Source organism: Conger conger, chromosome 16 (assembly GCF_963514075.1).
Source record: "Conger conger chromosome 16, fConCon1.1, whole genome shotgun sequence".
NCBI classification, from domain to species: Eukaryota; Metazoa; Chordata; class Actinopteri; order Anguilliformes; family Congridae; genus Conger; species Conger conger.
Window position 1 is genome coordinate 30,137,126 of NC_083775.1, and position 24,128 is coordinate 30,161,253.

The 24,128-nt window shown below is 42.3% G+C and overlaps 3 protein-coding genes across 4 annotated transcripts in view; 1 reads left to right on the top strand and 2 right to left on the bottom strand.

Moving 5' to 3' along the window:
• The window catches only part of LOC133115263 (voltage-dependent L-type calcium channel subunit beta-1-like), a 58,682-nt gene extending 49,163 nt beyond the window's left edge, over positions 1-9,519 (bottom strand). Inside the window, exon 1 of one of the 2 annotated variants that reach the window (XM_061225082.1) lies at positions 9,311-9,519. In XM_061225082.1, the coding sequence (XP_061081066.1) occupies positions 9,311-9,397 (87 nt within the window). In that variant the 5' untranslated portion in view covers positions 9,398-9,519. The remainder of the gene's footprint in view (positions 1-9,310) is intronic. The other variant, XM_061225081.1, reaches the window with a different exon arrangement.
• A 4,833-nt stretch (positions 9,520-14,352) lies between these two features.
• mrpl45 (mitochondrial ribosomal protein L45) lies at positions 14,353-16,034 on the bottom strand. Its single transcript, XM_061223824.1, has one exon. It carries the CDS (start codon positions 15,995-15,997, stop codon positions 15,050-15,052), a length of 948 nt encoding a protein of 315 aa, XP_061079808.1. The 5' UTR covers positions 15,998-16,034; the 3' UTR covers positions 14,353-15,049.
• Positions 16,035-16,266: 232 nt separating this feature from the next.
• Positions 16,267-23,545, top strand: LOC133114437 (large ribosomal subunit protein eL19). Its single transcript, XM_061223825.1, has 6 exons — positions 16,267-16,317; positions 17,341-17,447; positions 19,995-20,117; positions 20,771-20,891; positions 22,191-22,301; positions 23,385-23,545. The coding sequence occupies exons 1-6, from the start codon at positions 16,313-16,315 to the stop codon at positions 23,506-23,508; spliced, it is 591 nt and encodes a 196-aa protein (XP_061079809.1). The 5' UTR covers positions 16,267-16,312; the 3' UTR covers positions 23,509-23,545.
• The last annotated feature ends 583 nt before the right edge of the window (positions 23,546-24,128 follow it).

Here is a 24,128-nt window from a genome sequence, read left to right on the forward strand (position 1 = left end):
CACACACGCACAGACACGCATGGACGCACACAAAATGGTTCTTGTGAAGTCCATGAAAGGCTCAACGTGTCCTGAATTTACCTTTTAATCTTACTCATATCCCTGGAACATCAGCTTGCTGGACAAAAATATCCGAAATGGAACTGTCCATATTGAGGGAGGGAAATTGCTGAGACAAGAAATAGCTGACATTCGGATTTACCGATCGCAGAGGGGTGGACAAACCGACACCACAGTCAGAAAATGGTCTTTTCGAACACATTTGCTGAATGGCCTTCCTGAGAGACGAAAAAACAGAAAATACCTACTGGTTCAAGGGTTCCAATTGTATCTGTATTACTGTACTGTCTGTACTGTCCTCTAGGGTCCTCTTCACACTTGTCCCTGTGTTCGATCTGCACTTCGTTGTACGTCGTTCTGGATAAGAGTGTCTGCTAAATGCTTTGTAATGTAATGTAATGTAATGTAATCCTCGCTCCTGGCTCTTTCAAGGAACATTTAATGGATTTAAATGTCCTTGAGGATGGCGATCCTAGACCGATTTCAGGGTCAGACAAGGAACGAAGAGACAAGGAAGGCTAAAACAGGCAATTGGAAAGAGCCCTAAGTCACGATGGGCCCCAGACGCTGCACCATCACGGAGTTTGTTGGGAACAGCCAACAGAACACTGCTAATGGTGATTGGCAGATATTTTTTGACTATACGTCCATCCACAGAACTGTATACAGTCCCCTCCACAAGTATTGGAACAGCAGGGCCAATTCCTTTGTTTTTGCAATACACTGAATACATTTGGGGTAGAGGTAAAAAGATGAACACGAGACACGAGTTCAGAATGTTAGCTTTTATTTCCTGGTATTTACACCTAGACGTGCTAAACTACTTACAACACAGCACCTTTGGTATCACACCACCCAATTTTTAGGCAATTGGAACAGAGAGTATTTAAGTAAATGACACTTAATATTTGGGAGCATATCCTTTGCTTACAATAACCGCATCAAGCCTGCAATCCATTGACATCACCAAACTGCTGCATTCTTCTTTTGTGTTTCTTCTTTCATATTTCCTTCAGGATTTTTGCACAAAACATCAAACATCTATTTCTTAGATTAGAGAAAATACTAAGCCATTTGCCACATTTGCGATCTGAATATGTCACAGTTGCCATGGTGATTATAAGCAGCCTGCCTCTTTATTGCCCTGAGTCTTACAGTTGGCTAGCTAGGAAACTATAAATAAATAAAAAATCTAATACATTTAAAATACACAATGGCCGGTAAAGAATACAGAAAACAAAGACTCAGTTGGACGGAGGAGGAGAAGCTTTTGAAACGCGGTGAACCACCCGGCTTGAGGACTCGAAACACATCTCTAAATACAGACTGAGATGATCCAGTGGCAGAAAACCTCAAAGCAATCATCACTGCTGGAAGAGCGAAACTCTGGTTTGGTTTGGTGGTCCAGTGCTAGCCGATCAAGTAAATTATAAATCGACTGTCTTTACGATCACGATAATCCATGATTAATTGTTCATCGGTTAGTGTCCAAAGCATTTTATCTGTTGTGGGACACTTTTTTCGGGACGCATTCACCAATGCCAATTAATATAAATTCAGCGATTTTCTAAATGTGGCTTAGGTCGATTTGGAGGTATTATACGTTTTTATCCTTATTTTGGTTGCTGCTGATCTTTGTGCTACCCCTTAGGAATTCCTTAAGCCCTAAATCAGTGGTGCCCAATCATGTGCTATGGAGGGCCAAGAGTACGTGGGTTTTCATTCCAACCAATCACTACCCCAGCTGACTTCACTAGTTAACACACCTTCAACCAGAGAGAAGGGAAACTAATTAGTGAAATAAGCAGGTGTAGTGATCTGCTGGAATGAAAACCTGGCACACGATTTATTTAAGTGAACCGCCTTAGGGCAGGAACTTGGAATGTTTTGTGCCACTCATTTTATCTTAAGGAAATCTTAAGCTAACTTTTAAGGAAAATCTCAACTTAAAATGCTCTGTGCGACCGGCCACTGCGGTTGGCCCCAGGATACAGCGGACGCTTCAGCCAACCCAAGTCAATGGTGATATTGACGTCTGCATCTTGGACGCCAGAAGTACATTCCTATTCAGGACTGCAGGTCACATGAAATGTAACTTTAGCGAAACTTTGTATGAGGATGTGTGTAAAAAATGTAGAACTTCCAAATAGAACAGAAGGGGGAGCAATGCTTCATGTGATGGGAGACTTAGCATTTCTGTCATTTTTTAAATGTACAAATTAAGTAATTAGTCCTTCAAGATAAACACAAACAAAATATTTGTTTCTGTTTTGCATGCTGTAATGTTCCCAGAATTGATCATTAATAATAATTGATAATTTTGTGTCCTCTTATTCTGACATTTTTTTTTAGGTTAAGCCTGTAGCGTAGTGGTTAAGGTAAATGACTGGGACACACAAGGTCGGTGGTTCTAATCCCGGTGTAGCCACAATAAGATCCGCACAGCCGTTGGGCCCTTGAGCAAGGCCCTTAACCCTGCATTGCTCCAGGGGAGGATTGTCTCCTGCTTAGTTTAATCAACTGTATATCGCTCTGGATAAGAGCGTCTGCCAAATGCCAATAATGTGATGTGATGGTCTGTTTGAGCACCTGGCCGGAGAGATTCAGCAGTTCATCGGTGGTGTTGCTTTCAGCCATTTCAAGCACGGCAACAGCCATCCGCTTACACCACCACCACAGGACACGTGAACTTTATATATAATTGATCGCCCGGCACACAGAGTCTGCCGGTAGTTAGTCTGTGCAGGGCGTGCTGGGCCCATCTGGCCCACTGTACTGTATGTGTGCAGGGATGAGGTGGATTAGCAAAGCTAATAAATTAGCATATCTCCCAGGTGGTCCTGGGATGCTTTACAGTAGGTGCTGAGGCACACCCTCCCTTTGATGTTTTGTTTCAATGAGGCAAACTAACCTTTGCTTTTAAGTGGTGGGTTTTAAGAAGAGAGATAATAACATTTCGAACATTTCGAACATTTTCCTGTCAAGTTTTCCATATCCAAAATACAAAACCATGCAAACCAGACCAGGTATAAAGGATAGGGAAGGTTGGCTGTGCCCAGAAAGAATAGAAAGTGCTAGAATAGTACAGCATAATAAGGAGAGTATGTTCATACCATGATTCTCTACGAGATATTACAAAGGTCTGTTTTATTATGATAGCGGTTGATTACAGTGATAATTATCACCAAGTCAAAAGGCAACATTTCTGTGGCCAGCGTATCTTTTGTGATGGGCATACGCATGGACACACGCATTCTTAGGCTTGCTTTTAATTAATAAGCAGCTCCTATGTTTCTGTTCTCATTTCTTCTTTTACTTTTTTTAATTTGTTTATTACAAATCTTTATTAAGAAATTGGGTATTCCTATTGTGTGTTTTAAGTGTTTTCTTAATGGTTCACTTCATGGTGCTAGAAAAATGAAGTGATTGTTATTATTATTATTATTATTATTATTATTATTATTATTATTATGTATTAATACATGCAGGCATTGGTATGCACATACAAAATGTGCATTACCAATTCTGCAAAACTGAATGTGAAATCTTGCTGTGAGCTCAGCCAGAAAGTGTTGAAAGCTTGCATGCACTCCTACTTTTGTTCTCAATGATTTAATTATCCCAATCATTTATGCCAGGGGTGTCAAAATCTAGGCAGATATTTGTAGTTTCCTTTCAATCACCAGTCAATTAAGGCCTTGGGTTAGGACTTAACAGATCAAACATTTAAATGTAAATCAGCATGCAGTATAGCCCTCCAGGACTGGATTCTTACAGCTGCAATTTACACGATGTTGTCAGTTACGTAGTTTTAAAACAAGAACAATTATGTAGTTTTAAAACAATCATCTCTTCTAAAGGAATTGTAGTGACACTTTACAATAAGGTTACATGAATTGGCATTAACTAATGTAGTTGTTAACTAACAAACAACTGAGAAGTTAATCTGTACAGCTGTTTACATGCATTTAATGTTAACATGCATTAACTGCATTAGTTAATGCTAATTCATACTGGAATAAAAAAAAGTTCATGTATTTATTAATGGTTGACAAATTATAAGTTCACCCTATGGTTCGCTAATGCATAAATATTAATTCATGAAACTAATACACTAGTTAGTACTTAACAAATATTAATGAATATGATGAAAAGTTAATTTCATGCTTAATTAATGTCTTTTGTACATCAATTCATTCATGTTATAATATCTGTTGCGAATAACATTTCAGGTGTGTTTTAACAGAATGCAAAGGTATAGGGTACTGCATTGTATATTATTGTACCTTTATACCGTTATTTTCTCATTTATAGCAATGAGTGGTCTGAAGAAGAAGGAGTAGGCCAGCTAATTTTCCAAAATATTTTGAAAGAAAACATAAACTCAGGATACGGTCCGTTTTGTCTAACTTTCGAGTTAACTCCATCAAACCCAAAGCCTCAGATTTGCTAACTCTTCTAAAATGTCTCAAAACTGACAGTCACTATACAAATAATCTGTCAACACTTTCCTCAACACATTTCAGCAATTATGCCCAACACCACTTGCTCATTGGTACACGGTTATCCTTGACACCAGTCTATTGGCTGCTCTTTGACAGATTTCTGAATTAATCACTGCCTAGGCAGGTGATGCTTGAGCAACACCCTGACCTGAGCATAAAGCGGCACGTCAGTACAGTAGTGTAAGATCAGTGCTGCTCTATCTAACCATCCTAACACATGTCCTCAAAGAATGCCAAATACCAGCGGTACAACACACTCAACAAGTGGGCAACCTCAATTTGACTTACCGCTATCTATTGTTTTTAGAAATTCTACTACACAAATATTAAAACCAACAGAAACAATACTTACTGAAAAAACTGCCAAACAACAAATGAACAATTTATAATAATTACATCATGCATAATTAAACAATAAAGTCACATGAATTGCATTTAGATATTACATTACGATTATGACAAATTAGAAAGTTGGACTGCTATTAAGGAAATGCTAGTAACAACGTCAATGCATTAATTAAATACAGCAGTACTTGTGTAAATTACTTTTAATCAGGAAGAAACTAAAATACACAAAATCTGAAAATTTATTTAAACATAAAAATGAAGATGTGCCGTGACGTTGTTGAGGTGTTGGCACGAAGCTACTGAGTGCTCTCCTTCTTTTAAAGGATAGGGACCTCCAAAATTATAATAATTGGAAAACTCCTTTGTCATCCACTCTACTCTACTCAACTGATACAGTAGGATATTCACCACTGTTAAATTCTCATCATAGCCACAGCAGAATTGGTTTCACCTAGGGTCGGCACTTCCAATAACCCCAAAGAGGAGGATACTTTACAGGATTCAGCAGAGCCAAAATAAAAGCGGAAAATTACCCCCAAAACCTATGACACACAATAAGGCTGTAGTCAACTCACCACATAGATGAATGTCTATATCGAATACATTTGCCCTTACCTTGCCACATTCAAGAGTTTTTTTGTTTGCAAGGAATTTCAGTCTGCGCGTGCATTATCGTGAAGAAGTTGCATGAACGTTCACATTTATTTAACCAATGAAATACCATATTTGTATTTCAGCCAATCATTTCTAAGACCACAAGTGATAAGGGAATGTATGGATGATCCAAAAAGGAGGACAGTTGTGCTTCCGGCCAGTGGACAGACCGGGTGTTTAAAATCCGGGCTGTCTGGCCTAAAATTGAACGGATGGCCACACTAGTTATACCATGTTTCTCTACTTTACTGATGTTAATGTAGCATCATTCCTCTGAAATTGTCCCAAATCATTTGGAAAAGTAAATGCATTTTCAGCTAAAATTGGTGGCTCTTGGTCTGATGCTTAGTGATTTCACTGTCATCATCCCCTTTCAATATGTGTCCACTATTTCTGTTCTGTAGCTATTTCACCCCCACCTCTTTACTGTTACAATTCATGCATAATGCATATTCTAATGAAAATAATAAACAGTACATGCGCTCTATAATATTGGGAGCACTGAAATGCCAGTACCTAACAGCATAAGAAACTGAAGTGATGCGGTTAAACTTAATCGTCCATATACTGTGCAGTCTATTAGAGAGTGTCTATAGGCTTCAGAAATGGAAGACATTGAGGATTATTAAAACACATTAAACAAATTGTTCCAGTTTAAATTCCACTGTAGAGTGTGTAAAATGTGCATGAGCAGAGTTTGAGGATGCACATTTCTGTGTAAAGTAGCCTATGTCTCTGCTTTTGGCAATAGGCTTTAAACACAAAGACACTCCATTACATTACATTACATTACAGGCATTTGGCAGACGCTCTTATCCAGAGCGACGTACAGTTGATTAGACTAAGCAGGAGACAATCCTCCCCTGGAGCAATGCAGGGTTAAGGGCCTTGCTCAAGGGCCCAACGGCTGTGGGGATCTTATTGTGGCTACACCGGGATTAGAACCACCAACCTTGCGTGTCCCAGTCATTTACCTTAACCACTACTCTACAGGGCACCCCATTACAGTATACATGCTCGATGGCTCACCCAGCCGAACACTGATCAAATTCAGACTGCACCAAAGCATGAAAGCACCCTGCGCTGTACCAACAAAAGCTCTTTCCATTAAATTACATTCATTTAACAAATGCTCTTATCCAGAATTACTTAATATATTAGAGAGTGCATCAACCTGATTTATAGGAGCTCTTATCAGGTCTCTTTAATCAGGAACCTAATACTGGCTTCTACCTTTTCCCACCCATTTCAGACATAACACTAAGAACTGTATTTGCTTTCTTTGAAGGCCACTAACCAATTTGTCCTTGTTAGCAAGTTGTGTTAGCAGCTTCATCAGTACTGCTGGAGCATCATTACACTAAGCTAAGCAGTAATGGACCACCACTGCACCCAGAACCAGCAGGCTGTTCCCGAGGAACATTTTCGTGGTGTGTGTCTAGGCGTTCAGTTGAAACCCCGGCTACATTTGGTTGGAAAATGACAGTTTTCTAGTCGACTAGGACGTAGCCAGGCTATATCTTGGTAAAACCTGAGATGTATAGGGGTTACCCGAGTACGTTTGTTTCAATACATCTCTCAAACTATATGTCCACCCATCTAAATGTCCAGATTGCAGCTTTTGCTAACTGGGTAACCGACCGTCTGTCACAACACTGAATACACACAGCGGGAGGTTCCTGGTTGATGTAGAGCAGCAGTATAAATCAGATCAGCAGGAGAAGGGACCAGCAGCAGTGACGGCAGCGGTTGAAAGGCAGTCCCTCGGCCAGATGTTCACCTCAGGGTAAAATGGCGGTAGGTGGAACTCCAGAACTTCGTCGAGACGTCCTGTGACTTATCGGGGTGTCCCGTGATTTATCGGCTGTGTTGTAAAAATATGCACGCTTATGTCTCAGAGGTGCCATACTTGTCGTGTTGGGTGTTTCCCGAAAGTGAGGTTTCGGCATTCAGTCAAGGCAGCTTGGTGGCTCATTTTGATAAGGTGCTGTTCTAGTGCGTGGACGGGCCCGACGGACGGGTCCGGTTTTGAATCTGGACCGTGCCAGTACCAAATATGGCTGCCAGCTCTGAACGACGACATAGGCTAGTGCTGAAGCAGGGAAGGGATTTTCATCTGGCTGAGACGAAAGTGGGATGATTCAAATGGCTTTTGTTTCACCTCCTTCTTCCTTTCCTTGTCTCCTTTCCTTGCTCCTAGCTCCACCCATCGGCGGAGGCAAGGAAAGGAAGCCAGAAAAAGAAGGCAGGGTAACGTGAATTAGGCAAATGGAATGGCCTTGCTCCTTCATAGTTCAAAGCAACGTCGGTTACTTATGTGGCAGATGCGTGGCAGATGGGGAGAGGTGGATCGTTTATACATCACGCATTCCAAACAAAAATACTTCCGCAAAGGATGTGCTCGTGTTTTCTTGCTCAAGAAGTCTTTCGGAGCCTCCTTGCTCCTTGAAGGAACATTTAACGGATAGGAATTTCCTTAAAGATGGCGGACCTCAATCGATTTCCAGGTCAGGCAAGGAATAAGGTAAGCCCTGGGTCTCCCACCTGCCGTCCAAACCCCCAGTCCCTCCCCGTCGACAGCCCCACCCCTTTCTCCAGCAGCCCCACCCTCACCCACATTACCAGCCCAAAAACCCACACTTCTACCCACAGCCCCACCCTGGCCCATCAACAAAGAGACCGGAGTGATATTACAGTTTTACAATCTACAAAAACAGTCTGCATGTAGGCTATTACTGAATGCACTGATAACTGCCTACGTTGCCAGTCAGAAAACCCAAGTTGTAGATGTATAAGAACAACAATCTTCATTAATATGAATTCGTCTTGTGAGTGGTGTTGGCTATCATCCAGTAAAAGTAGGCTTAATGATTGGTTGATGTAAAGGTGGATGGATAATATTCAGCATGCAGAACTGAGTTTGAACCCAATACTGATGTGTTCTCAAAACAGTAGTACTGTTTTACAAAAATTGCAAATCCATTATCCCGTGGTCTTAGTCACATACAAGTAAGAACTCAAGATCTGCCCCTCAAACCAGATCCACTTTCAACATTATCACATCTGCTGCGGAAATTACAAAAACGCCATTGCACACCTGCGCAATTTTACCAGAATACCATTATACATTAAGAGGCAACAATGTATATGCTACCACACAAACATATTTAACATTGTATTACAACTGTATTTTATTTATAGCTATTTGTATTTTTGAAATACAAAATAATATTTACCCACCCTAAAAGTGCCTTATAAACTGGGTTTGTAAAACAGTAACCTATGAAGATTGTGTAATAAAACTAAACGTATAGTCTCCTCAAATTTGTTCAAAATGAACGACACATTGTTGCTGCTGTGAGCATACACAGTGCCGTCACCCGGTTATAAAAAATATATAGTAACCTATACAACGGTTATATTAAACATCTATATTTGTTCCTATAAATATCTCAATACTCAGCACCTGCACTTTCATTTCTATAAGCCGCACAACTATGTTTTTTACAAGTCACATATTGTCCGCGGAAGAAAACACTCACATGGTAAGCCTACATTTATTAAAAATATCTACAATGCAATCGCTGTCTATTTTAACGGGCTATCATTCTTATTTTTTTATTGTTTTCTTTTAATCTATAACAGAGTATTAAAACAAAAGTAGCCTACCGACGTTATAATTGCGTGCTACAATTTCGTTACGAGATTTTATGTAGCTTAAAACTCAGAGTGCGTTTCTTTACCTGTGAACTAAGATGATCAAACATGTCCATTTGGATCTCCTGGGTAGAAGTCGAAGGCGTCCTGGACACAGTAGTTTTCTGGACCATTGATTTATTTGTATGTTCTAATTCTTCTTTATGTTTAATTATAACATGTTATTGTTTAAACCTAGTCATTGTCACCGAAGAGTAGACGTCCTTTTACCGATAGGGATGCTGTGGTGCTGTTGGTGTCACCGCACATCTGTGCCTTCGCCTTGCACAGCTTTCCCCTTTTCTTCCAACGCTGACAAGACGCTACACTGGTGACTCCAGCTGCAAACGGATTAGACCACGCCCCACTGACCAAGCCCCACACATCAATCTATCAACGTGCATCACGGAGGGTCTTCACGTTTTCCCGTGATGTAACTGGGGGGAAAGCATCAGACAAGTCTTTTTTAACGGGGCGTACAATGTTCTCGACCACTCCTGACGTAAACGCGTGAGGCTCAGGTACCTGTTGCCATTTTGCACTTGTTTTCCAAAAAATACTATTTTTAACAGACCATCGATTATTACACAAATAGGGAATATTTTTGTGAGGGGAGGAGTCATTTTGTATACCATTTTGACACAGTTACATTGATGTAGATGAGCACTTTCTGAACGATAGACTAGTCGTGCAGAAACCATGATGCTCGAGGCGATCCAACTTGCGAGATCAAAGCACTACGAAGGACAATCCCAACCTGTTGCCGCTCCTTAGTGGGGAGGTGGTTTGGAGCGCTTCGCTGCATTTTTCTGGTTCGCGTTTGACGACGATATTATTACAAAAAAAACATTTTGCTATTATTTGGTGTCGGGATGCATAATTAAAACACATATTTAGCTATTGGTGCGATGGCGTAAACCCTGGACACTATTCATAGAATGTCCAACGGGCTCCAGAATTATTGGCACCCTTGATAAAAAAATCATAAAAAAGGCTGTATTTAGTGTACAATCATCTATATGTTATGTTCAAACCTATTTTATTGAGTAATCAAATTATTTTCTGAAAACCATAGGTGTCAAAATGATTGGATTGGTGTTATAAATGTGGGGCTTGCCAACCTATGCCTATGGAAATCGAATGTCTTTGCTACACAGAGTGGGATTTGGTGCTGTTGTTGTTCTCTTCCTGTCTCTGCTAGGAAGCTGAGTCTAGGTCATAGGTAGGACTCCAAACATACATCAAAATCAAAACACATGGTTAAGTGAACGTAATATTTGTTCTGCAATGGCCATTCTCAGTCTCCAGACGTAAAACCCAGACCATAAATGTGTGGTCTAAACTGGAGAGGAGGGTCTATAAGTGCAAACCCAAGGATATCAGTGATTCTGAATGGTTCTGAGAGGAGGAATGGTCAAAAATCTTTCCAAATGTGTTCTCTAACTTTATCACAAATTATCGGAAAATGCTCATGTCCTTCATTTTTGCCAGAAGTGTTTTCACAAAGTATAAAACCAGGAGTGGCAATAATTGTGAAACCTGTGTTTTGGGGAAAATCTTTTTTTGGAGTAATGTAAGACTATTGTTGATTTTATTGAATCAATAATAAAGCACACTACTTCACATATGTTAGAAAATAAAGCTTATATCAATAACTGTATTATTTTTTAGTTTACAGTTTATTTTTGTATACCTATTTACCAGGGGTGCCAATAATTCTGGAGCCCACTTTAATGATTGACAGGTGTCACCATTGAAAATCTGAAAGTGACATGCTTTTTATTGAATACAAGCAAATCACAAAACTGTCAATATAATTGAAATGACCAGCTAGCAACTGGTTGTTTTATCTGCTGCTGGCAGTCATCATGATAAAGGTAAACCATGTTATCTACACTGTAAAAAAAGAAAAACTGTAAAATTAGAGTAAAATACTGGCAGCTAAATTCGCCAGTATTCTTCTGTTTTTTTACAGTGCGTCTACCGTAATTTATTTCAACAGTTAATTACTGTAAAATGTATTACAGTACTCTACAGTTGTTCTAGTGTACTTACTGTAATTTAACAATTTAGTACTGTAAAAATATACAGTAATGTTCTGTATATAAGCTTTGCAATACAGTGTACTGTGTGCTGTAAATATACAGTAATGCGCTGTATATACAATTTGCATCACAGTGTACCGACTGTAAACTAACAGTAATATTGTTTAAGCTTGACAGTAGGATACGGTCAGCTGTTTGGTTTCCATTATACTGTGTATTACTGTAAAATTACAGTACAGCAGGTTAATATGATTTTCTTCAACAAGTCAATGATTTTAAAAAGTTACATTTCAAATTAAAAACTCCTGAAAATTGCTAGCATAGAAATGGATCAGACAAGAGATGGCCTTGCAACATTTATTAAAGCCAATGTCATATTACTCACCTTATTTTGTTTTTTACAATCGTTTTCACACTTGTCTCAATACCATGTCCACTTAACACATTCACCATATCATTAGACTATGTGAACTAAACTGTGGATATTTTTGCATTGCTTTCATACTAAAGGCATTCAATCACCACTTCTTCCAAAATTCATGAATACCTCTCTCAGTCAGTGTTCACTACCAGCAAAAGTTTGTACAAATACAGCAAATTTTGCTGACATTTATATACTCTGTTCAAAGCAATATTTGTGATGTACTCTCACAGGATAATAACATGAAACAGAGGGAACAGATTACCAGTCAAATATTTTGATTTTGCTCTATTATGCTAGCTAACAATAGCACTGTGCTTCAACAAATGACCGAAAAAGCAACGCTGGTAAACCAGAATGGAAGTCAGAAATTGCGGGTAACGTTATTTAGCTGAAGTAACGGTACTTGGCTATCCGGCTGTTTTATTGTAGCCTAGATCTGCAATATACAATATTCGCCAAACATTCTAACTGAACCTGAATTGTATTCCAAAGCTAAAAGCAAGCAGCATATGCATGTGATTTTCCTCCAGAAGATGAACGGAAATACACAGTTAACGTTACTGCTTACTGCGTACAATAAACAGTGTGAGCTAGCCAGCTGCGTTATCTGTTGGGTTTTTCGTTCGGTCTAACGTTACTCAGTGAAGTGCAGTCTCCAGAAATAATATTTTAGTTACCCACCGAACTAAAGAGGGGTTTCCAACGATGAAAGCCTTTTGTCCGTCGTGGCTGCAGTTTCTACTCCTCACATTTTGTAATAGCAAAACAAATCACTTAACTTCACCAAAGTTGGTGAAAAGAACTATGGGAAAAATACAGGTGTGAGTCCACAGTTATGGGCGCATTTGGGTGGGCTCAAAATCAACCGTCTTCTTGTAAAAAAATAAAAAATAAATAAAAACTGTATTGTACTGTATAGTTGTAAAATTTCACAGTAGCATGCTGTGTACGGCAAGTCATGCTTTTGGCACCAAAAAAGCGCTGCATTTTACAGTATTGTACTGTACTTAAGAAAAACTACATTACTGTTAGAATTTGGCCGTATTTTACAGTAATTTTTTACAGTGTAACCCATGGCACATACAGTGACCTCCAAATTATTCATACCCCCATATTCCTCTAAGCTACAAACTTTGATCAGGTGCAAGTCTGGAGACAGAGATGGCCATTGTAAAACAGTCATTTTGTGCCCAGTTAGTGGTTTTGAGGTGGCCTTGGCATCATTGTATTGACTAAAGTTCTGTTTGCTGCCAAGATTGAGCTTCCTGACCCTGGCTTTCAGCCAGAATGTCTTGGTACGTTTGGTACTTGCTGCTGTTCAGGATTCAGTTGACATAACTGCAAAGTTTGATCTGCATATTTCACATAGGAATTACTTTTTTTCAAGCACCCTTTTTATGAACTCAAACTGGCCGCTGGTATGTGCGTGGCCAAAAACCTCAATCTTGGTCTCATCTGACCTCAACACACAATCCAAAAAGAAGTTCCCATGAAGTTTAGGAAACAAACTCCAGACATTTTTAATGGATGCTTTTCCTGGCAACCCTTGCAAAAAGCCTATTGACATGGAGGTGGCTTCTGATGGTAGATTTAGAGACATGTCTAAAAATGTGGTCCTTAAAATTTGCCTCCCATAAAATCAAAGACTTTAATCTTCTGAGAAGTGTTTTCCTTTCCCCATGTCGATTGATATATGGATCTAACAAGTGCCTTACCTCATTTTCAGACCCAAGGGAAACCGGACGCCATACGAGACCGCAATACAGTTAGTTCTCTACCCAGGAGATCCAAATGGACATGTTTAATCATTTTAGTTCACAGGTAAAGAAACATACTTGAGTTGTAAGCTACATAAAATCTCGTAACAAAATTGTAGCACGTAATTGTAACGTCGGTAGGCTACTTTTGTTTTAATAGTCTGTTAGAGATGAAAAGAAAACAATGACAAATAACAATGACTGCACATTAAAATAGACAGCGATAGCATTGTAGATATTTTTAAATAAATGTAGGCTTACCATGCGAGTGTTTTCTTCCGCGAATTATATGTGACTCCGGTTGAGATCAACTTTAGAAAGTCACAAACTAAAGCGGATTTATTTTTGTTGGATTTAATTGAAAGTAATTACTACGGACGTGAAAAGTGTGCTACATAAACATCACTATTTTGCTTAAACACAGTGTTACACAGACTTCTTGGCTTATCTTTTTAAAGTGTGTGAATATCGGAGAGGATAGTGACTTGCAGATAGGAGGTACTGTCACTTTCTTCGGTCAGCTAACCTTCACTTCACCCCCAATTAGTGCTGCAGCCTACGTAGCAGGAGGATCCCAATGCTCTAAACTGCAAAGTCCTTCCCTTCACTTGTTCTAGCACTCCACATTTTCAAATAGTAGGAGTATTGGGACGCCACCTAGCGTCTTTCCTGCCCCCGTGCTGACATCCTGTGGAAGACGGTGGAACAACAGACACACTCGTTCCTACACAGAAGAGTCACTTCTTGTGTACTTAAGACAAAAACAAGCCTGCAAAAACTAGCTTTTTTGCAGCCGACAGTATATCGCTGCTCATACACTGTCAATGACCATGGGGACCAAATAATGTAAATACACAACTCTCTTAAGGTCGCAACAATGACATTTTCGGATTTATTGAAATGTTTTGCAGAAGATTAGATTTTTCCCTTGAACGCAAATGAGATGAAACAATGAACTATTGCATTGCATTTTTGTTGTTTTACATGGCATTATGTTACAGGCATTTGACAGACACTCTTATCAAGAGCAACATACAGCAAAGTGCATCACCATAACCAGGATGTACAGTTCCAAGTGCTAGAAGTGACCACATAGATAAACTGAACCCTGTTGGTAAATCAGATGAGTACAAACCCACCAAGAACAAGTAATTTCAATTGAAATATTTTCAATGTTTCATATGAATATTTTCAAATTTTGAGAACTGACCCAACACGTCATCTTGGCATTACAAAGCAAGAGACATTATGATTACATATTCTGTACTCTAATCTATTTGTTGAATTGAATTAAAGGTTTTGAATAAGTAGTAGATTCCATTACAATGTAACTAGAAATAATATTCAGTCTCTTCTGATGACGAGTTTGGGCTTGAAATAATCCATTATAAAAATTAAAACAATTTCAAATGATCACACAAAAGACCAAACTCTTCTGATGTACTCTTCCCACTACTTTTATTGAGTGAGCCTACAATAATAACTTTTTTCCTGTGATAAAATAACATTTATTTACTGCCAGAAATACAGAAGTGTGTAGATTTCGAAGCCAGAAAGGGACTACTTGTGCCACTGAACAGCTTTGGGTTTCTCCACCTCGTAGTTAAGATCTTCAAATTCCTCCCAGGGCTTCAGCTGAGGACCAGGGATCATAACGGTCTTAATGACGGGATCCTTGGCTGGGGCCCAGGAGGGAACAATCTTGCCATGGAGTCTCCAGCGACCGTAGGGGTTCACCACGTGTCTTTCCATGACAAGGTACTCCAGAACATCCCGCGGCACGTCTTCATCCCCCAGCATTAACCTCCCAAAACGGTCATAGATTGCCAGGGTCTGTCTAGAATGCATGCGCACTGTAACCTGTCCATAGAGGTTGCCTTTGCTGACCATGTCAGGGCAGCGGGCGTGTACCACGCGAGGAGGTTCGAGGGACTCCACGAACGCCCAACGCAGCGTCTTGTAGCGATTTCCTCTGACCATCTCGGGATAGCAGCGTTCGCTCACCAGATTGTGCAATTCCACCTTATTGAACTCTGTAAGAGCAGCATGTGCCCGGATGAAGATATCCTGCGCTCGAGTAGGAAAGTCCTTTGTTTTGAACTCAGGGTCATACTCCCTGATTTTGCGTATTGCCAACTGAGAGGCAGCACTCTGTCTCAACTGCTCAGTACGCTGCTTCAATCCTTCTTTGGACAGGCCCGACAGTCGAGCATCACCCTCTGGGGGGATGTATGGGTCAAAGATTCCCGCAGTGCAAGCAATGTTCACAGGCCTTTCAAGGTATTCCTGCCGCATAACAAAACCAGCTCGCCTTGCTGTTGCTTCCGGATTGCCCAAGCCTTTCACACCAACTGAGGGTGGGACGAAGAAGCGCTTCTTAGTCCGGAAAGGGATTACAGATGGAAGGTGGCACTGCACAGCTGGATCTAACAAAGTTCCTTCATGCTTTATTTTGCAAAATATGAGCCGTTGACCACGCAACATTGCCCAACCTGCGGACGCGGCCATTTTGACTGCTTGAAGTTCCCACAATGCTTTGTGATAGATGCTTTCCGGTACATACCATATACATAACTATAGAGAGGGGCTATTTATATTCAATCGTTTTTCTCCTCGATTTTAGAATAGTTGTATTAATCGTTGAATTAAAAAGTCCATTGTATTTATTTAAAATATTAATATGACAAAAGTATTATTTTGTTTATAGTCTTGGTGCCGCAGGAGCGCGAGAGTATCATGGTAGACGATGGCTTGCTCTCTCTGTGAGAATGGTAGTGCCCTACCAGCCTGTGTAGCCTTCCTTTCTCTGAAATAGCAGCAGCCATGAGGTAAGAAGCCCGCGGTTGCTCCCTGTGATTGAATAAAAATTCCCTTAAATATATTTTATATTCAGCCTCGATTATCATGTAGCGGGTTATTAAGGAAAATGGCTTTGCGATGGAGTACCCTGTCGACACATTAGGAGTAACAAAAGCACGATTATTTTTTAGAAACGTGCCCTAGCACGTAGCTGGTTAGCTAGCGATATAAGTCCAACACGGGAGCCATGTTGTCAAATTAAGCCAGAATCTCTGGCTCGGCACTTTGTAGCTATATTGTTCCGACCCTTAATTAACAACTTGAAGAACACGCACCAAATAGTTTAACACGACACAAGATTAAAGTTCCTATTTGGGTTGGTTGCCGATTTCATATACAAGCAATCGGGCAACAAAACATGTAGTCAATTTCTCATGTAGGCCGTGACCAAGTGGGCTGTTTTATTAAGTTTTATTAATTTACTGGTTAGCTAGCCGGATCAGCAAAAATGACACATTTGGCTATAACGACAGCTTGCCAGCAGATCCAGCATATGACATATTGCTAGCTAATAGTTCGAAAGCGAATTAGCTTGCTTCCTAAGTTAGCCGTTAACCAGAGTTGACATGTCGTTTTTCTGGAAGCGTGTTTCCTGTTCCCCTGCCAGCTAACTTTTTCTTGACAATCGCAATTCACTGGTTTATGTTAATTTAACATTGTTTGGCGGATCCAGTTGCCATCCTTGAATATTGGGTGGATATTCTGCATTTATGAATGTCATTTAGTAATCTATTAATCTGGTCATATTTTTGTATGTGAAGTATCCTGTATAGCAAGATGTCGTTACAATCCCTGGATGTAGGCCGTTCTTCAAATCATTTGTGTCAAATGCAAAGTGCTTGCACTTGAATGGGTTCTCTTAAGTGGCTTCTGCAGGAAGAGTGATGTCACAACTGTGGTTCTCATCTCTTTGTGTCTGACATTGGACTGCAGTAGTGAATTGATACTGGTGGGTGTTTGAGTGATCGTATTTTAGAACCAATCTTTCTCAGCATGCTCAGGCTTCAGAAGCGGCTGGCGTCCAGCGTCTTGCGCTGTGGCAAGAAGAAGGTGTGGCTGGACCCCAACGAGACCAATGAGATCGCCAACGCCAACTCCCGTGAGTGTTTTCCGTTGCTCTGATTCGTCCACAGTGGAGGAAGCGGAAATTTCACCCGTATCTGACAACTCTTTGTATTTTCACACCATCGGATCACCCCAAAACCATCGCTATCCTGCCATTGTGTTTCACATTATGAATGGGCCCTGAAGATGTGGAGCTAAGCTAAGTCCAGGCTAATTCCCACATTGGGTTCAACAGCAAAATTAGCACAGATGAACCCCACTGTTTGATTCCCTTTTATCAGTATGAAACCTGGTGGTGAGTTAGTGATGGCTTTGAATGCTCAGAGCCTGGATGTCAGATACGTACTTGGTTTGGATTCAAATACTTCTGTGCTTGATGGATCTTGCCTGGTGCCATCTTGCCAAGGTGGACCAGAAGGCGGGGTTTGCACTTTTTGAGAGTCTTTCATTGGTTCCAATATATCAGTTAAACTCAGTAAAGTGTAGAAAAGCATTTGAATCCAAAACCATGACACATTTGACCCTGGTCTGCTAGATATTGCATCAGTCAGTGGGTCCTCCATGTATTCCAGAATGCATTGCTCTGCTGGAAGTCGATGCTCTGACAGGGCTTGATATTGGCTCTATGTTTTAGACATTAAAACACGTCTGAGAGGCTGCTGGGCACGAGCGCACCACGGTCTCGGATTGAACCTGAGATGCAGCAGTGCTAACTGGCCGGCAGCCCCACAGGAGAAGTACATAATTGGCTTCGCACTGTTCAGAGATATGGGAGGATGCTGTCGGTAGGGATAACACTATCCTAGTTGTGCCATGCAGAGGGCACTATGTGGCACTTATGTGCATGATTTTAACCTTTATTGGAGCCATTTATTTTTGGGGGAGTTTGAAAACCTGTGCGTGCTTGTTTTGTAAAGAGTAAAGCTTCACTGTAGTAGGAGTTTACTCTGGGAGTAACTGATTTGAAACAGTCTCCATATCTCACTTATGATCAAAGCCTTATATGTGCTGTATGTAGACTGGCTCTCCGACCTCCACTGAGGGGTGTTTATTTTGCCAGATGTTATTCTTGTTGAAAATTCTCCCTCGGTTAACGGTGCCCCCTAACGGTGCTTTCCTGTGTGTACTGTGTATGAGAGGCTTGTGTGTTATTGTATGTTATGTTAGGGTTGTTTGTTAATGCCCCTTCTCTCTGTCTACATGGTCTGTGATGGCTGTGTTTGTGGTATTTGTGTTTACATGTTAACAGTGTTTATGGTGTAGGTGGTATATGTGTTGCCATGTAAACCATGTTTAAGGTGTAAATTGTATGTGTTAACATGCTGTGTTGACGATGTAAGTGTCTTAGCATGTTAAATGTGTTAGCATGTGGTGATGTAAGTGGTATGTATGTTAACTATATTTACTGTGTTCGTGTGTGAGCATGTTAACTGTGTTCATGGTGTAAAGCCTGATTTATACTACGCTCAGCTGCGTTCCATACAATGTAGCCTGACGCGCTCCCCCCCAGAAGTGTAACTACGCGCCGTAGCCTCTGCGTAGCATACGGCGTAGGGAACGCGGCTATGTGTAGGCTACGCCGTGGCCTCTGTGTAGATTCGATGCAGATGTATAAATCAGGCTTTAGTGCTGTGAGTGTTAGCATGTTAACTTTGTTCACGGTGTGTGTGTTATGTGTGTTAGCATGTTGACTGTGTTCAAGTTGTAAGAGCCGTGTGTTGGTATGTTAACTGTGTTCACGGTGTGAGTGCTGTGTGTTAGCATGTTAACTGTTCACGGTGTGAGTGCTGTGTGTTAGCATGTTAACTGTGTTCACGGTGCGAATGCCGTGTGTTAGCATGTTAACTGTGTTCACGGTGTGAGTGCCGTGTGTTAGCATGGTAACTGTGTTCTCGGTGTGAGTACCGTGTGTTAGCATGGTAACTGTGTTCACGGTGTAAGTGCTGTGTGTTAGCATGTTAACTGTGTTCACGGTGTGTGTGGTATGTGTGTTAGCATGTTGACTGTGTTCACGGTGTGAGTGCTGTGTGTTAGCATGTTAACTGTTCACCGTGTGAGTGCTGTGTGTTAGCATGTTAACTGTGTTCACGGTGCGAATGCCGTGTTAGCATGTTAACTGTGTTCACGGTGTGAGTGCCGTGTGTTAGCATGGTAACTGTGTTCTCGGTGTGAGTGCCGTGTGTTAGCATGGTAACTGTGTTCACGGTGTAAGTGCTGTGTGTTAGCATGTTAACTGTGTTCACGGTGTGAGTGCTGTGTGTTAGCATGTTAACTGTTCACGGTGTGAGTGCCGTGTGTTAGCATGTTAACTGTGTTCTCGGTGTGAGTGCCGTGTGTTAGCATGGTAACTGTGTTCACGGTGTAAGTGCTGTGTGTTAGCATGTTAACTGTGTTCACGGTGTGTGTGGTATGTGTGTTAGTATGTTGACTGTGTTCAAGTTGTAAGAGCCGTGTGTTGGTATGTTAACTGTGTTCACGGTGTGAGTGCCGTGTGTTAGCATGTTAACTGTGTTCACGGTGCAAGTGCCGTGTGTTAGCATGTTAACTGTGCTGTGTGGGTTAATGTGTTTCCCTCTTGCAGGCCAGCAGGTCCGTAAGCTGGTGAAGGACGGGCTGATCATCAGGAAGCCCGTGACGGTGCACTCCCGCGCCCGCTGCCGCAAGAACACGCTGGCGCGCCGCAAGGGCCGTCACATGGGCACCGGTCAGTTTCAGACCCCAGCGCTGCATCCCAGCTTTGTTTTACACATAGCAGGACACATATATCATATCGATAGCTGGAAGGGTGGTGTCTGTCCGGGTTTTTATTCTAACCAATTATTCTACCTTGAGTTTCAAATCAGCTTATCAAACCAGTGCTGGGGCCTGTTCCACAAAGCAGGATTACTGACTTAGCTGGATACAGAGTAAAACCTGGAACAGCTCTTTTTAATCCAGTCCACGTTCCAGATTTGGAGGTTCTCGGGTATTACTCGGGGCATCCGACTATCACTCCTGCCCCTGGACTACTCCAAGAGGACCCTACTTCCTCTAAGGGCTCACATGCTGTCTGCAGCTCACAATATCGAATAAACGATTGGGCTAAAGAAACAGAAGGCAGAGTCTGACACAGAATCCCATAATAGGTGGGATGTCACGTTAAATGGTTGGAATTTATATATCGCCTTTATCCAAAGGGCTGTACGATTGATGCTTCTCATGCACACATATACACACTCACACACCAACGGCCTTTGGCTGCCGTGCAAGACACCAACCAGCTCGTCAGGAGCTTTTCAGGGTCAGGGACACTTCGACACACCCAGGGCGGAATCAAATCGGAATGTTAACCTCCGTCTCCCCCTCCGTCTCCCCCAGGGAAGAGGAAGGGTACGGCGAACGCCCGCATGCCGGAGAAGCTGTCCTGGATGAGGAGGATGAGGATCCTTCGCCGTCTGCTCCGCCGCTACAGGGAGTCCAAGAAGATCGACAGGCACATGTGAGTCTCTCTCTCAGGCAGGGGGGAACGGTCGACAGGCACATGTGAGTCTCTCGCTCGGACGGGGGGTAAAACGGTCGACGGCACACGTGACCACACCGCGCCAAGCTCCTCATAGCCGACGGAGAAAGGCTGGTGTTAAACAGAAAACAGGCTCGGGTTCTGCCGATTTAAAAACCGGACGTGCTGGGATAGTGAGAAAAGGGCCACACCTTAGCACCGATGCTAATGCACAATTAGTGTTGCATTGGTAGCGGTGCCTAGCTATTCTTTGTGAATTGTAGCTAATGCGACGTGTTCTGTAGTTTGTTCTAATGAGCTTGATGTTCGCTTTTTTTTAACGTTGCTTTGGACAAAAGCATCTATGACTAAATAAAATGTGATGTAACAAAATAAGGGAGAGTCGGGTTGGCGGGATTATAATGAAGCCAGTTGCGAGGGGCTTGTCATTCGGAAAACCTCCGCTAACACTTTGTGTACAGGATCGAAGAACATTGTCTGTGTTTTGAATTCCTGATTTAAACTTGTTGGGCATTATGAGTTACCTGCGTGCTGTACTCTCTTCCAGAAAAGATTGTGAATACTTAAACGGTGGCTTTTTAAAATAATAAAAAATAAATGACTGTACTGTCAAGATAAATAGGGCTGTCAACTTAAAAAATTTTTTTTTTTTAAATTTTATTCAAATGTTGCATTCTACAGATTTTTTTATTTGAATAGTTTTTGGGTTGACATATAATGTTAAGTTGCTCTTGTCATGCATGTTCTGTCCATAAGGGGGCGCAAGAAGGGTGCAAATGAGGGTAATGTTGCACTCAAGATTTCACACAAGTCAGTGTGGATGGACAGAGCTAGTTATCCCAAGTTATTCACTGACAATATTAATCAGGATCTAGAGTACAAAGCCGGACTGATGCGTCATCACTGCTTTTATACGGACCACAGTGTTCTCATAAGAACAAGATAGGCAACATTGTAATGAAACAGTTACGTTAAATAATGTTCTGTTCCCGCTTGTCAGCCTGGACTGGCATATTCCTTATTGAGATTATTTGGCAATAAATCACTGGATGCTATTGCCAATGTTTCCTGCTGAACACAAGGGCTCATGCTCAGGGTTCATATTCACAAAGCATTTTGGAGTAGGATGGCTGGTCTGGGATCAGTTGTGCCTTTTAGCTCATAATGGATAAGGTTAGGCTATGGGCCTGGGAAACTGATCCTAGATCAGCGTTCCTACGCTGGGCACGAGGAGACTGGACTGTACACCTGATGGTGTGTGTGTTTTGGGGCCCCCAGGTACCACAGCCTCTATCTGAAGGTGAAGGGAAACGTGTTCAAGAACAAGAGGATCCTGATGGAGCACATCCACAAGCTGAAGGCGGACAAGGCCCGCAAGAAGCTTCTGGCGTAAGTACCGCGGGAGCCAAAATGGCCCCCAGACCAATGAGTTTCTGAGCTACAAACACAGTGTGGAGGCGTGTAAGACATGTAGCCTTGCTGGTGTCAGAGAGCTATCGCACCTGAGTTGCAAATATGCAAATGCATCTATCGCGTACATGTGTTTGACTTACTGCCTCTCTAATTGTGGCCACATCACTATACTATTGTAGTCTCTGCACAAGACTCTCTCGCACTGGCACCGACCTCAGTCTCCAGTCCTGGAGGGCTTAATTGTGCAGATTTAACTCCAGTCCTGAGTCCTGAAGGGCTGCAGTGTCTGCAGGTTTAACTCCAGTCCTGGAGGGCCGCAGTGTGCTGGTTTAACTCCAGTCCTGGAGGGCCGCAGTGTGCTGGTTTAACTCCAGTCCTGGAGGGCCGCAGTGTGCTGGTTTAACTCCAGTCCTGGAGGGCCGCAGTGTCTGCAGGTTTAACTCCAGTCCTGGAGGGCCTCAGTGTCTGCAGGTTTAACTCCAGTCCTGGAGGGCAGCAGTTTCTGCAGGTTTAACTCCAGTCCTGGAGGGCAGCAGTGTCTGCAGGTTTAACTCCAGTCCTGGAGGGCAGCAGTTTCTGCAGGTTTAACTCCAGTCCTGGAGGGCCTCAGTGTCTGCAGGTTTAACTCCAGTCCTGGAGGGCAGCAGTGTCTGCAGGTTTAACTCCAGTCCTGGAGGGCAGCAGTGTCTGCAGGTTTAACTCCAGTCCTGGAGGGCAGCAGTGTCTGCAGGTTTAACTCCAGTCCTGGTGGTTTCCTTTAAATCAGCTTCCAGTCTAGGCTCGGTGCGAGCGTGTGGGAAAGTGCAGCGCTGGGAGTGGCGTCAGCGTTTTTCACAGTTTGGTGGTAAATCGATCCTGCGTCCTATCGCGCACCGACAGTAACCCGAGGAAGCGAAAACACAGGCGGTCGGAGGAAAGGAGCTCCACCCCTGGATCTACCCACAGCTTTTCCAGGGGATGACCCGTTTTTCAATCCCACAAACTCCTAAAACACTGGCAGCTTTCTCACCCCTTCACCTTTAACTCCTTCTACCCCTCTCCCTCCCTCCCTCCCTGCAGCGACCAGGCGGAGGCTCGTCGCTCCAAGACGAAGGAGGCCAGAAAGAGGCGTGAGGAGCGTCTCCAGGCCAAGAAAGAGGAGATCATCAAGAGCCTGTCTAAGGAGGAGGAGGCCAAGAAGTGAGCTTCCTCCAGGCGCTAATAAAGTGTACAGAACTCCTGCTCCGTCTCTCCGAGTCTTCATTCCCTCCCCCCCCCCAGGACGTTAGCCAGCGCGCATGAGAAACGCGCCAACACTGCAGAACTGGCAGAACCTCAGGACCGTCCTTCGCTTCAAATTTATGCTACCGTGTAGCTTTCAGACGAGATGTGCTTAAACCTCAGGGCCTCTGTGCTGTATTCAGCATGGATTTTTTCCCCCCCGTCGGTTTGTTTGATTAGCTCTTGCCTTTTTCATCCATCTAGCTTCTGTGCGCTGGACCTATGACGATTGATTTATTTCGTAGTGAACTCACTCCATCGACAGGAAATCACTCAGCGAGCAGAGCAACTGTTTCGAGTTTGATAGCATTGCCCAAAGCTGGGATATGGTACAGTGCTTACAGACACCCAGTATAGACAACAATGTGGTATTTGTGGCTTGTTGGCTAGCTGGGTGATTGGATTTGGCTAGTGCGGCTAGGTGGCTCATGGCAAACTCGCACACCTATGAGAGTGAGAACTTTGCTCAGATGTTTTTCCATCTTTACATCAACATCATAATGTGGAGTCACATTCCACTTGATTTACTTCGCACACAAAGTG